Below are 18,283 nucleotides of genomic sequence, written 5' to 3'. Positions count from 1 at the left end.
TAGACGCAAAAAGCTAGAGTAACTCAGCGGGACAGGCAGCATCTCTGGAGAGAAGGATTGGGTGACATTTCAGGTCGAGACCCTTCTTCAGACTGACGGGGTCCCTGGACAGAGTCAAGGGAGGAAGTATAGGGACAGGTATTGCATCTCCTGCGGGTGCAGAGGAAGACACCTGGGGAACTAATGGTTGTGAAACTGGCTCACTGACCTTTGCAAACCAAATTCCCCATGAACACTTCCACCAAAGCTCTGTCTAGCATGAAAAAAAAAACCATGTGTTATCCTGAAGAGAAAAAAATGCTAATCGTGATATCTGCTCTTCCTACCTGCCTTCAAACACAAAACTTTGTCATGGATTTTCTCACATAAGCTCTGAACCTGAAAAATCTCAGAAAATACAGGTTGATCAAATTTGTCTTGGACTTTTTTTAAATACATCACATTTCCTTCTGTTTAATATTATCTTAATTTTACTTCCTTGTAATATATTGCTACATAAGTCTGCTGCTCTCTTGGAGGTAGTAACTACTCTATCTTTGGCTATGGAGATGTTTGCAGAAACCCACATATAGAAAGTTTAGTTGTGTGATCGACTAATGATAAGGATTGAAATTTCCATTTTTTAATCGTAGTATTGCTAGGGTTAGCCCTATCAATTAGGGGCGCAGAGTGGCGCAGCTGGTAGAACTGCTGCTTCACTGTGTCAGAGACCCATGTTCGATTCTGACCCTGGGTGCTGTCTGTGTGGAGTTTGGATTTTCTCCCTGCGACCATGTGGGTTTCCTATGGTTTCCGCCCACATCCCAAAGTCGCGTGGATTTGTAGGTCAATTGGTCTCTGTAAATTGCTGGATGAGAAAGTGGGACAACATAGAACTATCAGGTCGTGGACTCGGAGAACCTTTTCCATGCTGTATCTAACCTACTGTTCTGATGAATACATAAAAGAACAAATTTTCTTGTAGGGTCTAAGTACAGCAACAACAGCTAACCCGCATCACAGATTTATCAACTGATAAAACTAACATTGATTTTAGAATTTTTACAAAAATCTTTGGTTTCACAAACATTCAAACACATGCAAAAAAATGTTCAAAATTAAAAATATTCAAATAAGAGATGATTGTATATATTGAAAACAAATAAATGTAAAGCACTAAAGGTTACAATAAACTAATACATTTACCCTATTTCAATTAATTAAAAAGTAAAATACCAGAAATACTTCTCTCTTTCTAGGTCATTCCTTTCCTTTGAAATTAATAGTCACTGAGATACAGCAAGCAGATTTCCAAGCTCAACTGGGATTCCATGAATAACTTTACAATTGGGAAGTCGCCCGTGAGAACCTGCTAATGTTTGTGACTTCTGAAATTATGTAAAAACTTCTAAATTGTGATGTGGGAACTGCCGACAGCACCATACAGAACGTCAAGCATTTCTGAAGGTAATCCAGGGTATTGCAAATTAATTCTATTAATTTTTTTTAAAAGTCCTATCAACAATTTTGTTTCTAAAATGCTGATCAGACAATATATTTTAAATACATTTTCAACTCCTTTGCAAATAGTGAAATTCCATTGTAACCTTATAAAAAGCTATACACAGCAACAACATTATCTAATGGTTAATACTGATTAAATTTGAGTGTGGAATTTGATGTCAAGGCTTTTCTAGCACTAGGCCACAGTGGTGCATTCTAATATTACAGTTAAACTATCACTTTTATCACATATCCATCAGTAACATCTACTTACGCTGTCCACAGTGGGTTCCTGTGTATCCTTTCTGGCACTGGCAATGGTTTTCTGCACAATTCCCTCCATTCATGCATCTGATGTTGCATTGTTGAACTACAAAAAAGGTATTAATTTACCATTAATCTTCCACTCGTACCGAAGTAGAAATGGTTATAATCATAGAACGGATTAGAAAATATCATGCATTCCTTTATCGTGAAGTTTTATGCAATATCAGATTAAAAATCTCTAACAATATAGATCAAGCCACGATGGATTCATACTCAATTAAGTGAATCACAAAAACACTTATTTAGTATTGGTTGCTGATAGTATTACACAATCTAATGTTTCAACCAACTAGCACAGCATTGGAAAGTAAAATAATGTTTGGAAACCTACGTGATTTAGTCCCACAGTTCGGAGAGATCTGTCCGTTGGAGCAGGTGCACATATTGGGGCGCGAGCAGAATCCATCACCACAGGTGTTTCGACAAATAGCTGCAGGTCAGAAGCAATGGATACGCATGAAGAACATTTCAAATTTGATGTTTTTACATAAATGAAAGAATGTTTCTTGAATTTGATTATATATTGGTTCAGATTTGATAATAAAGTAACTGGCAGGGTATTGTTGCTCACCATTATTAAGAAGCAATTTATACAGCAATATATAGCTTCTGTTTAATAGCAGTCTCATACAGAAGCTGTTATCTTACTGCTCCAGACGTTGTGCTGCACTAGTCCTTTCCACGAAAATTCCACATTAAAAGGTTATGACACTGTGGCATTTCACCACTAAATGGCTTTAGACATGCAAGAAAATTAAAGACTTAAGGGCGTGTCCCACTTGAGCATCATTTGTGCGTCACGCAAATGGCACGCAAAGATTTTGTACATCCCAAAATCCTGGGGCGCCATGCGCGACCGCGCGTCACTACCTACGTCACCACGCACCATGCGCGCATACTGCGCACCATACACGCAGCACGTGCGCGTCACGACGCAAGCGTCGTGATACGTAAATGATGTCGCGTAAATGACGCCCAAGTGGAACAGGCCCTTTAGGCATTACAATATAAATGAAAATTTAAGGTAAGCAATCTTGATTACTGCAAACCAATCTCTGGCATTAAAAATAAATCAATTTTAATTATGCTGAGGAAGTAAAACAAACAAGCTTTGTTCTAACCTTTACACCCAAGACATTCTCACTTTCCCCCAAATCTCTTTATTTTACTTGATATACATAATTTGCATTGTATAGCACCAGACAATTAATGTTTTGAAATAAGTTATTCTCTTGTTGAGTAGCAATAAATGTGCCATACGGTAATATCAGCAATACTGCAATCTGGTTTCAAAATTCAGCTCCAAAGCAGTCAACATCTCTCTCATCTATCAATACCAAGCAGACAATAAATCTCTCCCCCAGACATATCTCAGCATGGATAAGGGACACCCCATTATTTGTTCTGTTCACACTAGCGACAGTGGCACAGCTGATAGAGCTGCTGTCGCACAGCACTAGAGACCCAGGTTTGATCCTGATCTTGGATGCTGTATGTGGAGTTTGCACATTTTCCCTGTGACCACATGGGTTTCCTCCTGGTGCTGCATAAAACATTGAAATTGCAGTATCTTAAATATTTTCTAAATATCTGTGGAAAGACTGTTCATAACATTCCATGACACCTCTTTGTACGAGCCTAAGAGATTCAACTATTTTCATGTTCTCCCTCTCCATTGCCTGGGGCTCGCCTATTCTCCATCTGAGAGTAATAAATTGTGATACTTTTATGTAGTATACTATGTACCGAGTATTACTTCTACATTCTATTACTTTTGCCTTAAGGAATCCAAATCCAGATTAGGTGAGCATTTCGCTGAATATCACAACTGTTCACTAATTATGTTAATCCTTTGCCTCATTTTCACCTTAATATCTCTGCTTTTAGTTCATAATTTAAATTTGACATATTCAACAGGTAAAATACCTATGAAAAGCCAGCAAAAATGGACACAAATATGCCCAATAACCTATTCAGTAAAAACTATGCTTAAAAAATTATGCAAGGAAAGAGAAAAAAAGTTAATTCACGCCTGAGCAAACATCACATTCAGGTCCTATAAAACTGCACAGGTAACTTATGCCAGCCCTGAACTCCATCCACTATATCAGCCAGGATTTTAAAAATAAATTTTTTTTTTTTTAAACCCTTCTCATCATGTTCACTGATTCTAATAAATGAGCACCAAGGCAATAGATTGTTTTGTGGCCTTGAGCCACTTGGAACTGGCATGAGACTTTCCAAAATACTTGAGACCAGAGCCTCTACAGAAAACAAACATTTTCATTCAATGTGTTGAACTACATTGAAAGTCTAAAGCCAAATTGAAATACATGTGCTTGACAGGCCCTTTATTCCACAGCCCACACGAGAAACTGATATTAATGTTAGTATGTTGACATTTTACTTGAAGTAAGGAGTATGTTTACAAATGTAAATTTCTGATAATTTGTTGGCCACATAATATGTGGATCATGGCATCATGCCCCTTTGACCCTGCTAATCTTTTTGTCCATCCCTTCCAGATCTCCCACTTGACTCATATTTTCAAAGATCTAGCACTCTGCAGCACTCCTTCAAATCTATCTTCATTAACAGTCTACAAGGATCATGTGTCATCACAAACTAGAATCTTATCTCCAGATACCCAAAGTCCTTGAATGTTTTTTTCCTTCCAAACCCATGCCCAAACATTATTAGAATATAAACATAGAACTAGGTTTCTGCCCACATCCCATCTCTTATCATAGTCATTAAATACACAGTCTGTGATTATGAAAAAAAAGAATCTCTCCCTTCTTGACTTGTGCTTGGCTTTTGACATGATTGACAAAGCTCCTCTGTCAACCAGCTATGCAAGACTTTATCACCCGGTTCCAATTTTATTTACAAATAATCATCTCTACTCACTTTCAATCACACACCAACACCACTACATCTGCTGTCACAGCAATCTATTTTTGCACCTGATGACCCCAAACACCATACCAATGCAACATTCCTCTGCCGTCCCTCACCAGTTCCCTCTTCCTGCTCCTTGGAAACATCTAAAAACATCTTCATTTTGTACATCCACGATTATGACACTTGACTACATTTCAACAGCACCTATATTGACACCCCAAAGTTTCTATTCAATCAGACTGCTTGTCCAACATTCTAATTCCTGTATATTCCAACTATGAAAAAAAGACTTCTCCTACACTTCTCATTTAAACATTTCCCCTCTCAACTTGTTATCCTGCTATAAACTCCATTAGTCTATTGATTTATTATCAACTGCCTGAAACAGAACCAAATTGTCACAAACTTGATGTCATGTCTGACTGCAAGATAACCTTCACAACAGATATTTGCATCAACCACTTATTTCTGCTTCCCTGTGGTATCTCCACCCACTTTTATCACTCTTTCACTTTTTAAAATAAAGCTTATCTAACATTAATAGAAATAAACTGACTGAGAAGTGTGTATAGCCCAAGTTGTTAAACTAGTGGCAACATCATAAGCTTAAGTTCAAATCTGCACAGAATAGCAGGACTTCCATGGGGATAATGCAGGATGTCAGGGCATTAGTACTTATGTTGGATCAGAAGATTTCCCATATTGTATCAGTGACATACATTCAAAAATCTGCGACATGAGATAGGCAGTTTTCAAGTCCCAGGGATCTGATGCAAGAAATTCAATGACCTCACATCCCTGGTCAACATCAGTGAATGAATCTTCAAATGTCACATCCCAGCAAGTACACCAGTAACCCAATCGCCAAGGCCATCTGCAATTGCTTGCACTGAAAGTCAGCAGCTTTCTACCACCCATGTCAAGACCACTGGGATAACTGTGTAGGAACACCCGGTTCAACAAAACCACAAAGTCATACATTGTAAGATTATAAATTTGATTTGCTTTGTTAATTTTGTGCTGTCCTTTACTTTGACATTATGGCCAACCAGAAAGTGCGAGGACAATTGATAAAGAATGAATTGGAGTTGTAATTAGTATTATTGCAGTCAAACACAAGATAACTAGAATAGAAAGGAAATATTTAGGAACCTCCTTTTCCACCTCTTCTTTCCCAGCAGCTGATTGGAATATAATTGATGGTAAAGGGTAAACCCTCAAGATGACAAGGTTGTACAGTGTACAAGAGGCCATTACAAATCTTGAGATGCTCATCAAGGCTACTCTAGAATCGGCCAGACAGAAAAAACCCCCATAGAAATATAGAATGGTACAGCATAAAAACAGGACCTTTTGGCCCACCTTGTGACTATAATGTCTATCTAGACTAATCCTATTTGCCTATATTAGGTCTGCATCCCTCTATGCTCCTCTAAATAACTCATCCTTCACCCTAAGGTTGTGCCCTCTAGTTCTAGACTTGAATGCCCTGAGAAAACAACCTCATTTATTGCCCCTCATAATTTTATAAACCTTTACAAAGCCTCCTACATTCCAGTGAGAATAAATTCTGGCTATCCAATCTTTCATTATAAATACAGCCCCCCCCCCCCCCCCCCCCCATTCCAGGCAACATCCCGATGAACCTCTTCTGCCTACACATCATTTCTGTTGTGTGCAACAGGAAGAGTGCACAATACTCCAAGAGTGATTCATCCAATGTTTTTTTTCCACAGATGCAATACGAGATCCCAACTCTTATACTCAATGCCTTGGCCCATGTAAGCAAACATAAGAAATGCCACTTCACCTCCCTATTTACCACCTTGCCATTTTCAACCACAAGATGCCTCAGCACTCCAAAGGTTACTGATAGTTACTCTGTATCTTGCCAGAGCAGACCATTTATCTGCCCAATCACACTATCTGGTAACACGACATTCGTTCTATCCACGTGTTAGTGATGCACCAGACTAAAGAACCATATCACATGCAAAATGTCCTTCTTTCTCAGCAGCCACACTTTTGCTTGTCATGGTAGCTCCAATGCAAATCACACTAGAGTTGTCAAATAATGAAGGCATAATGACTACTCCCAGAATACTAAGATGGAAATGTCCAACACTAGAAGGCATAGATATAAGGTGAGAGGAAGAAAGTTTAGCGGAGATTAGCGGGGCAAGTTTTTTTCCCCCCCTCATAGAGAATAATGAGGGGCCTGGAATGCTTTGCCAGTTGGTTGTGGAGGCTTTTAGATAGGCATGTGCGGGGAATAGAGGGATATGGATCATGTACAGGGAGATGAGATCAGTTCATTTTGGCATCATGTTTAGCATCAAGGGCCCATTCCAATGCTGTACAATTCTATGTTCTAATGCTAGGTATGGGTATGCATGAAGCACTGTACATCGCCACAACAGCGGACAATGAGTGAGCATAATTATCTCAGTCCAACACTTACAATTTTACAGATGGTAACCACACAGAGACAGGTGTGGTGAAATGCCATCCAAAAACCATGGGGTAAATTGCAATCTTCAAGAAACCGTGTGTACGCTCCACATATTACTTTCCAACAAGACATAAGAAATGCATAAACTTTATAAATGGAAATCACCAGACACTTCCTTATGATATAGAGAACGGCAAACTATGTTATGATATAGAGGGGGGGGCTGGGCCAAACCAGACCATGATGGAGAAGGTGAGGACAGACTCGATGGCAGTATAGAATTGGACCATCATTTCCTCAGCTGCCGCAGGAAGTACATCCTCTGTTGGGCCTTTTTGACTGTGGAGTCGATGGTGGGCCCCCATTTCAGGTCCTTGGAGATGATGGTTCCAAGGAACTTAAAAGACTCCACAGATGTGACTGTGGTGTTGTTGATGGTGAGTGGGGGGAGGGGAGGGGGAGCTCTCCTAAAGTCTACTATCAATTCCACTGTCTTACGAGCATTGAGCTCCAGGTTGTTACAAAGGCACTAAGACGCCAGCTGTGTCACTTCCTGTCTGTAGGCAGATTCCTCCCCATCCTGGATCAGTCCAATCAGGGTTGTGTCATCCGCAAACTTGAGAAGCTTGGCAGAGGAGTCAGTGGAGGTCAGTCATTGGTGTAGAAAGAGTATAGGAGAGGGGAGAGTACGCAGCCTTGCAGTGCTCCTATACTGAGGGTCTGCGGGTCCAAGATGTGCTTTCCCAGACTCACATGCTGCTTCCTGTCTGTCAGGAAGTTGGTAATCCACTGACAGAGGGGTTCAGGCACAGTTAACTTGGAGAGTTTGAAGTGTAGTAGCTCTGGCACAAGGGTGTTGAATGCAGAGCAAAAATCAACAAACAAAATGCTTGCATAGGTCGCCTAGCAGTCTATGTGCTGGAGGATGAAGTGCAGGCCTAGGTTGACTGCATCATCCACTGATCAATTGGCCCGGTATGCAAACTGTGATATTGTTTTATTGTTTCTAGAGTATGGTGTCAGATTTTGAATTTGACTTCAGTTTTCTACATTAACCAATAACTTCTAAACAATGGAAATTCTATTTGAAAGGCAAAATTATTGGGAGAATAAGTAGAAGACGCACAAAGCAGTATAAGTTTATAGAAGCCGGTGGATCAAAAGGGGGTAAAGAACATTTTCTCCTGATGGGAGAAGAGTGACCGGGGTCAAAGACAGCCTGAAGTGTTGATGGAGGGAGGTTGGTTTTTGCGATGGTCTGGGCTGCTTCCACAATTCTCTGCCTAAACCATGCTGTGATGCATCTCAATAAAATGCTTTTGACGGTGCATCTGAGGTTTACATACTGTTCTTCACTGTTTCTCAGATACAGAATAATACCTTTCCCTCCCCAGGTGGAAACAGGCTCTTGCTGCAAGTTCTTTACCCCCTTTTGATCCATCCGCTTCTATCTATCTACACATAACTAAAACTCTGATCTTGTGCTCTTCCAGTTTGCGCGGTTTTTCTATTTGCGCAAAAACGGTACGTGATAGCACTATGATTTTTCGCCAGCTCACTCCCCGTTCTGCAGTGCTGCAAGTGCAACAAATTTCGTTCCCTTTCCTGCCAGTCAGCGCCGCACGGATTGGTGTCTTATCCTATCACTCCCCAGGACGGTCCGCCCCTTCCTGCGCCATCGAGCCTTTATTGGAGCTGAGGGACGCTGTAGGTGGCCGGCAGAGGTCTCTAACTGGAGACAATTTTTGGAGGGACCGGAAGCAGCCCAGCCCAGCCCGGCATGGAGTCGGAGATGTCGCCAAACGGAAAGCGGAGACTCTGATCTCAGCGGAGAACGACCAGCGATCAGCGCCCGCTGCGAGTCCCCATCACACCATCAGCACCAGCCCCTTCCCCTCTACCCCCACAACACCCCCCGCCCACACCCCCCTCTCCCCCCACTACCCCCCGCTGCCACACCACTCACCCCCCCACCTGCCACAACACTCCCCCCTCACAACTGCCCCTCGCCCCTACCCCCACAACCCCCGCCCCTCCCCCGCAACCCCCCTGCCCCCACCCCCAAAACTCCCCCTCCCCGCCCTCACACCCCTCCCCCAACAACCCCCCCTGCCCCCACCCTCCGACTCCACAATGCTCGCTGCTCCCCTCCCTCCCCCCACCACATACACCCCACCCACACACCCCCTCTCCCCCTCCCACATACACACCCCTCCCCCCCCACCCCCCATCCCACTCACATACACACGCCCCCCACCACACACGCCCCCCGCAACACACACCACCCTCTCCCACCTCCTACACTCCCCCACCCAGACACACACACCCCACTTCCCTCCCCTCCTCCCACACATGAAGAGGAGAGGGAGTGAGTGCTGGGAGATGAGGGGAAATGAGCCGTGCCTGCGCAGTTAGGGGTTATGGGTGAGTGGTGGAATATTGCATTGGGGGAACCGGTGAGTGGTGGAATATTGCTTAGGGGAATGGGTTGCGTTGGGGGACCAGCCCCTCCCCCCCTGTAACTGGGACCCAACGGGTCCCACTTAGTCTAGTAAACATATACTGTTGTGCGTCCTACTTATTCTCCCAATAATTTTGCCTTTCAAATGGAATTTCCACGAATACTTGCTTGTTTAGAAGTTATTGGTTAATGTAGAAAACTGGTCAAATTCAAAATCCGACACATCATACTCTAGACACAATAAAAGAACCATAGAGAGTACCAACTCATAAGCTAGTCAATATCAATCATAAACTAATTTATAAGTAGGTGATAATCCTTTAAAGTAGAGTTGGCAGGTGTTCTATCGCTGAATGCATGTACAGCTGTGCAAGATTAATAAATGGCACTGGCTTGTTTAATGCGTATTGTTGGTTGAAATCACAATATATCAACTTCATGTACTTTATCGATAAGGTGAATTGCACAACTTGGGCGGCACATGCGAATGCATTTTAGAACCAATTCAGCTCTTCCAATACCCAAACTCCGCAAAGGGAACTTTATCATACCTATCTATCTATCTATATTTAAAACTCTGTGTGTGTCTGGCTGTGTGGCTGTGTGTGTTTCTGACTTGTGGCTGCCAGCCTTTGATTCGTTGCTACGTCAACACCCGACCCACAAACGCCCTGATTTTTTCCATTTCGGTAGAGATTTCACTTTTCATTCCAAATGTGTCTTTATGTACACATTTTTAATAAAATCCTTCTTCCCCCCCCACCCCACTCACTCATTTTGTCGCCTCCTGCTGGCCAGCGACCATAACGGCTGCTGGCGCTCCCATCTCGTCTCAAAGATGGCATTTAAAAACAGCCGCACTGCCGATTCCTGAGCTGCTTGAGTTGGAGGACCACGTCTCCCATGGGGGCTATGGGCATGTATGGGTGTGTATGGGTGCCAGATTCGGCCTTTGATTCCATGCTACACCAGCACTCCGTCATTAAACTCCATCATTTTTTCCATGTCACTAGCTCATTCACTTTTACATCCAATCTTGCACTCCTCAAAACATTTGTTCTTTTTATGTACCCATTTTTTAATAAAATCCTACAACCCCCCCCACTCACTCATTTTGTCACCTCCTGCTGGCCAGCGACCATAACGGCTGTTGATGCCCGCCTCTGCCTCAAGGACGCCACCATTTTTCACGGGGTTTGGGATGGGGCCGTGACCGGGTCCAAAAAGAAGCCGCCCCACGCCCGCCAGCAGTCTCTCTGTCTCTCCCCTCTGTCTCTGCCCTCTCTGTCTCTCGTCTCTCCCCTCGCTCTCTCTCTGCCCCTCTCTCTGCCCTCACACTTCCCCCCGCTCCAACCCTCCCCGTTGTTCAAATTGCGCAGAAATAACCAAAGATCCCATAGCGGCTAAGCGGCTATAGGATCTTTGGAGAGAACGAGCGTTCACAGCCAGCGGCTCGACTCATGCACGCCAGCTCCAACCCCCCCCCCCCCCCTTCACCTCTCTCCCCCATCCTCTCCCCCACTTCGCCCCCATTCCGCCCCCGCTCCAACCCTCCCCATACTCGGCGTCTGAAGCGCAGTTCTCCCCCCCCCCTTCTCTCCATCGGCTGCCCCGTTCTCGCTCTCCCTTTCTCTCTCTCTCCCAGGCACAGTGAGCAGATTATTGCGTTCAATAACCAGCCCTCACCTCTGACGATGCGCACCCCCCTCAAATTCTCCTCACTCCCTCTTCCCATCCGCTCCCTCTCCGCCCCTCACGCTCCCTCTCCCCCCTCCTCCCACCCTTCCTCTCCCCCTCACCCCCCTCCTCTCCCATCTCTTCCCCCCTCTCTCCACCCACTCCCCCCTCCACATCCGTTCCCTCCCCACTCTTCCCCTACCCCTCTCCACCTCCCTCCCCTTTCTTCCCCCCTGTCTCCCCTCTCCCGCCCCTCCTATCCCATCCCTTCCCCCCCTCTCTCCACCCACTCCCCCTCTGCACCTCTCTCCCCCTACCCCTCTCACCCCACTCTTCCCCCTCTCTTCCCCCCACCCCTCCCCATTCTTCCCCCCTCCCCATTCTTCTCCCCCCTCCAGCCCTCCTCTCCCCCTCCTCTCCCATCCCTTCCCCCTCTCTCTCCACCCACTACTCCTCTGCACCTCTATCCCCCTACCCCTCTCCCCCTCCCTCCCCTTCCCCCTCCTCCTACCACTATCCCCCTCCCTCCACACTCTTCCCCCTCTCTCCCCTTCCCCTCCCTCCTCCCCCTCTTCCCTCTCTCCCCTTCCCCCACCCCTCTCTCCCCCCTCCCCCACCCTCCCCTCTTCTCACCCTCCCCTCTCCCCACCCCGTCTCCCTCACCCCCCCTCCCCCCACCTGTGTGTTTGGGGGGTGGTTAGTGTGAGGCTTCAGTCCCCCCCCCCCCCCCCGCGTTGGGGAAACAGACCCAACAGGTCTGCACTTGGTCTAGTATACTTTTAAGAGTGTGTGTGTGTGTGTGTGTGTGTGTGTGTGTGTGTGTGTGTGTGTGTGTGTGTGTGGTTTTGCCTTTGAAACGTATTTCCTCGAAAACCAGACGCCAAAACCCGGAGATTTTAACATATTTCTGTAGGGATTTAACTTATGATTTCAGAAATCCACTCCTCTAGATTTGGTGAATTATTTCCCCATATTTTGAATAACATTGTTCACAAAACATTAAAAAAAAATTAAATCAAACTGCTGTATGAGTCACAGTGCCACCTCACAGATGTTCAATCACAATGGATCTCATTTACATATATGACATCACAATGGGACAGTGGTGGGGGATTGGAACCTTTGCGTGATCCCACTAAAATCAAACTGCTGCATGAATCACAGTGCCATCTCACGCCACCGCTGCCCAGCTGCTGACGTTACAATAACAGTTAAATTTTTACATCTTCTGGTAGAAATTTTCCTTATGATTTCAAAAATCCAACCCTCTAGACATTTGGTCAATTATTTCCCGAGATATTTACTAAAATTTATAAACAAACTGACATTTAAAAAAAAATATTAAGGTTGCCCAGCTGCTGACCTCACAATGCCTTTGCACCTGGCCCAACTGCCTCCTGACCCCCCCCCCCCAGGTTGTTGATTCCATTGTTCCATTGCCCTCCCCCACCCTAAACTCCCCCCCATCCCCTCCCCTACCCCCTTCCCGCCACCCCATCCCCTCCTTCCCCCCTCCCTCCAAGCCCCCCTCTCTCTCTCACCCCTCCTCCCCCACCATCCCTCTCCTCCCCCCCCACCTCTTGCCCTTCTGTCTCTGCCCCTTTCTCTCTGTCTCTCCCCATTCTCTCTCTACCCCCCTCCCTCTCTAGACGTGCCTGCGAGTTGGGGGCTAGGCGTCAGTGGATAGGGTGGTTATGGGGTAAAAGGAACAAATTAATAATATTAATATAATATCAAGGGAGGTAGTTTGCGTGTGTGCGGGGGGGAGGGGGGGGGGTAGTTAGTATGTGTGACACCACATGCCGCCCCCCCCTCCCAGCCGCCCCTCCCCCACAACCACACGTTGGGAGAACAGACACAATGGTTCTGCACTTGGTCTAGTGACCTATAAAAATGATCCTGAATTTTTATTTATGTAGTTGCTTCTGACGTTTAAATTTGAGCATCACCAAGTTTCTGGGACTACCTGAATTTATTCCCTTCCTCAATTGCCTCCTGAATCAGCATGCCTTTTCGGGCAATTAATGGTGAATTTTGATTTAAATATAGGCCAGATTAGGAAGGAATGGTAGACTTCCTCCCTGGAAGGACATCAATGAATAGTCAGTTTTTAGAACAATGTATCTTTGTGGTCATAATTACCCATGACCAGATTGTTTAAAAAAAAAAAAAAAATTGTCGTAGTGGGATCTGAACTCTGTTCTTCAATTGTTTATCTGGGTCTGTGGTTTACTTGTCCAATAATTTAACCGTTGCAACGCCATATGGATGACAAAAGTGCAGTTCCACCCAACTACAATATTTGGTTATCCTGATTGATACACATTTCTGGCTGTCTGCATTCCAAACACAAGCACAGTCTGGCTAATGCAATTCCCAAAACTGATGTCTCAACACCCAGGTGCTCAAATTTTAGTTTGGGTTCCTTGTCTTCCTTTGATTCTATTTGACATTGGAGAACATTTGCTGTGGCTGTTCAACTACAAATTATAATTTCCCATCTGCACCGAAAACTTAACCTAAGCTCTATGGTGAAAATAATGGCTTAAGAGAAATTAAAAGCCTTATTATAACAAAGATAATACATGAACAGATCATCATGACTTTTGCACGTTTGCGTTCAGATGTTTTATACAAGCTGTATATATTTTACTTAAACATTTCCATATGTTCAAACTATTGCATTGCACCATATATCACATTCCAGTTTATAATGAAAAAACGTGTCACGTGATTAGGAACAACTGCACTTACGGACAATGCACTGATTTCCGCCAGGTAACGTTTTCCACCCCGGGCAGCAGTAGGAGTGAAATCGAGATCCACAGACATTTGGCCTATGATGCACATATGGAAAATCAAAACCATTCAAAAAAAGTTACACTTTAAACAAACCACTTTCAACAGCACAGCATACCAACTTCACGGTCAACACAGCATGCCGAACTCTAATTTAATTACAGCCAGCACAAAGAATAAATTCATACATAATTTTACACATAAAAATAAACTTATTTTCCTCAATATAACTCTCTATCACGCACGTAGTAGGTGGAAGAATGGAAACTTGGCAAATTAAACAAGTTCCACTTTTTGAAGACAAAAAACAATATTGTTTTCTGGTTTCTGCTATCCTATTATATAAATCTGGCAATTCTGAGTACAAAACGTTAATCAATTATTTGAATTATTAAACTTGTTCTACAGTTTTCATCTTAAGGAATCGTTCTTCGTTGAGAAACATTTTTTAAGTTTAAACGAATCCCAACTTTCTTCCATGATTGTAAACTCCCACATCTGTATAAACCTTGGAAATCAATCTGCTCTGATCAACTCCTCAGAGATAACCCACAGTTGAGGATCTTATTTCTTGAATCTATAAAGTATATTCTGTGAATTTAATAATCATACTCCAATTGCAAAAAAAAGTATCATTCATTTCAGAATTTTGACGACAGTAACAGTTAAAACCCGACTTGGCCCATGAACTTGTAACTGATTTATAATGTAGTTGAAAGTCTAGTATCATGATGAAAATGATCCTCACTTGCGAAAGTTGGGCACCAAAAACATAAAACCTGAACACTCGCCAACTAATCTATAGCTTTTCTATATTTCCCTTCATCTTTACTTCTGCTAAATGCTGATTCTACACGCATCTGATCATTGTTACACATAAACATATCCCGAGGGGAATTACTACATAGAAATCCAGGAAACCCAAGAACTGACCCAATGCTCAAATACTGTAAAATCCAGGTTGGTGACAGTACAGGCGAAAGCCTGGCTTTACATTAAAATGCAATAGTATTAAAATACAATAGTCACAATGATTTATCTTAATATCCCACCCCACATTAGTTTGAATTAAAACATATTCAAATCTATGCATTTTTATATTAAAAACAAAAAAAATCAGGTGTATACCCTCTGAGCATATCATGCTGGCCTCTCCGCCTCATTCTGTTGGTTGCTTCCCTCATTTCAGTTGGATTGAATCTTTGTGCTTCAGATCCTCTTGGATATTGTTGGGCCGTCACTTTTTCCAGCGCGATGCCTGTTATTACTATACATCCCAGCAGAAATTTCCAACAGCATCGTATCCCCATCATGAGAACACACTCGCTCCTTGGCTTTTTGAAGGATTTTCCAGATCAATTTTTTTTAAAGAACAAGTTCAGAAGTCTGTTGATCAAATTAGCAGTCACGTTATGGCTCGAGCTCCTCTTAACTGTTGCAAAACTCTGGTGAACGTTATGATTGTTATGTGGAGGAAAATGCAGAGGGGGGGTTGGTGGGGGGAACACTTTGTCTTGGCAGCTGAAAGGACAATGTAGAGTAATACTAGGATCCCCCAATCCAACGTTTGGGAAGAGGGGGAACGCAAGGATATAAAGCCGGAGAAGGGGGAACGTGTCCAGTTGCAGGGATGCAAAACGTGCCTAAGAACTTCACAAAAAAACCGCCAAGCCAGGCGAGCTGAGACTGAAAGACTGCGCAGCGACCAGAGGCTTTTCACTGGCTCCTGTCAATGAGGAGCGGGTGTAAGCACGTGGGTTGAGGGGAGGACTCAGCGACAGAGGCGAGTAACTCGTTCTCGCATCAGCTCCACTGGGTGGTGCAAACGAAATGAGGGAGAGAGCAAATTCCTTTCTCCCGCTGTCCCAGATTAATTTTTGTGTTGCAATCAGTGCAAGTTATCGTAAATGATCTGAAAAATAAAGCCAATGGTACATCTCAACTTTCTTTACCCCCCCAATCTCCCTTTGAATTGGCAATTTTCCGCTTGTAAAAAGGAGGCGATGCCACTTGGCGGCCGCGGATTCCGCCAGCCCCAGGGAGGCGGCGGCGGCGGCGACGCTGCTGAAACTCGGGCTGCAGGTTATTCACGGGCTGCTCCCACACCTGGGTTTGTGATCCCGGGCAAGGGTCGCCCTTTCGCTCGGCTGCTAGCGTCAGATCCCAGAGACCAGTGTGGACTCCGCGCCTCTCTGCAAGTCTTAACAGTTCCCAAGGTCCTTGTGAAAAAAACCCTTCTAATTTAAATCGGCGACCACTTCACTTTCTTTTGAATTTTATCATGTGAACTTGTACTGCATCCTTCCAAGAGGGGAACTGCTCACACACGAAAAAAAACACATTTTCAAGCGAAATGCGAAAGTTTGCAAAAACATTAGGGAACTTAACACCGCAACTCGCATCTTTTTTACATTATGTGTAGGAGGGAACTGCAGATCTTCGATTTGCATTAATAATTTTCGCGTTTGATTTCCAGTTTAGCATCGTTGTTAATCTCTAAATAAATAGCATCTTGTGCATACTTCCTGAAATCCCAAACCACATACAAGAAAACAGTTATCAAATTATTGGTGAAACATGCAATTGGTCTTATTATTAACAACACCATAGAAAATTCAGTTAGATGAATTGAGTGCAAATTCCATCTCAAATCAGTTTCCACTGCATGGCTGATAATATTTTAGCTAACACTTCAAATTTAGTTGGGAGTCAACTTGACTGAAGTGAACCATATGAGATTCTATGAGTTATGCAATCTTCCATCAGTTAGATTTGACATCACAAGGAATACAGTTCCAGTGTGATGTTGTCAAATTTAAACACTGCCCAGGGCATTCTTAACTAACTTCTAGATTCTTTCAAAACAAGTTCTGGAGTTAATTTAAATGTTAAATAGTGCAGATGCTGTCACCCATGCACATTGGCAATGTTTGAGGTCACAGGGTCATGAAAGGCATTAGCCAAATGCTATTTTTTCTTTGCATGTTTAAAGTTTAACTTTTAAGACACGCGTTTAACCACATATCCCCAAAATCCTCGTGATCAGGAGAGGTGGAATTCCAGCAAGGCAATTGACCAGAGAAGCAGCTTAATTTGAACATAGCATTAGAAATGCTAAAGTAAAATCATAACTGTTAATAAGACCACTTACTACCATACAAACAGGTTTCCTTCCTCTATAAGTTACACCCTTGTTTTGTATCAGCCTTGACTGCCTCTTATTTTGCCAAGTCTGGCATGCTGGCACCGTTGATCTCTGAAACTGCCCCTGCACCTGCAACATTTAACTGAATTAAAGGAACTTAGGTACCAAATAAGATAAATTAAATTTAAATTTACTTTTGTTTCAATAATAAAGAACTAATTCAAATAATTACTTTACAATAAAGTGAACCCATTGAAGAACTATAAAATAAATCTCAAATGACAAACCAAACACTGAAAGCAATTTAATGTTGAAATTCAGGTTAAGAACAAACAATGTTTTGACATTTTTCTGAGCTATTACCAAGAAAATTATATCAGTACAATTGATTCAATGCATCATATTCGAAGAGAGCATTACAAACATTGTAATACTGTATACACTTTTTAAGAAAGGCGGGAGAGAGAAAACAGGGAATTATAGACCAGTTAGCCTGACATCGGTGGTGGGGAAGATGCTGGAGTCAATTATAAAAGGTGAGATAGCCGAAAATTTGGATAGCAGTAACAGGATCGGTCCGAGTCAGCATGGATTTACGATGGGGAAATCATGCTTGACTAATCTTCTGGAATCTTTTGAAGATGTAACCAGGAAAATGGACAAGGGAGAGCCAGTGGATATAGTGTACCTGGACTTTCAGAAAGCATTTGATAAGGTCCCACATAGGAGATTAGTGGGCAAAATTAGGGCACATGTTATTGGGGGTAGAGTGCTGACATGGATAGAGAAGTGGTTGGCAGACAGGAAACAAAGAGTAGGGATTAACGGGTCCCTTTCAGAATGGCAGGCAGTGACTAGTGGGGTACCGCAAGGCTCGGTGCTGGGACCGCAGCTATTTACAATATACATCAATGATTTGGATGAATGGATTCAAAGTAACATTAGCAAATTTTCAGATGACACAAAGCTGGGTGGCAGTGTGAACTGTGAGGAGGATGCTATGAGAATGCAGGGTGACTTGGACAGGTTGGGGGAG

At 43.4% G+C, this 18,283-nt stretch overlaps 1 protein-coding gene across 1 annotated transcript in view; it reads right to left on the bottom strand.

The window, feature by feature from the left end:
- Positions 1-16,168, bottom strand: part of fbn2 (fibrillin 2) — a 304,739-nt gene extending 288,571 nt beyond the window's left edge. Inside the window, exons 1-4 of the mRNA XM_033017776.1 lie at positions 15,231-16,168; positions 14,058-14,140; positions 2,141-2,239; positions 1,757-1,852 (exon numbers count right to left, since the gene is read on the bottom strand). Of these exons, the coding sequence (XP_032873667.1) occupies positions 1,757-1,852; positions 2,141-2,239; positions 14,058-14,140; positions 15,231-15,415 (463 nt within the window). The 5' untranslated portion in view covers positions 15,416-16,168. The remainder of the gene's footprint in view (positions 1-1,756; positions 1,853-2,140; positions 2,240-14,057; positions 14,141-15,230) is intronic.
- Between the last annotated feature and the right edge of the window lie 2,115 nt (positions 16,169-18,283).

This window comes from Amblyraja radiata, chromosome 3 (assembly GCF_010909765.2).
Source record: "Amblyraja radiata isolate CabotCenter1 chromosome 3, sAmbRad1.1.pri, whole genome shotgun sequence".
Classification (NCBI taxonomy): domain Eukaryota; kingdom Metazoa; phylum Chordata; class Chondrichthyes; order Rajiformes; family Rajidae; genus Amblyraja; species Amblyraja radiata.
Note: the sequence above shows the minus strand (reverse complement) of the source record. Positions and strands in the feature narration are given on the sequence as shown.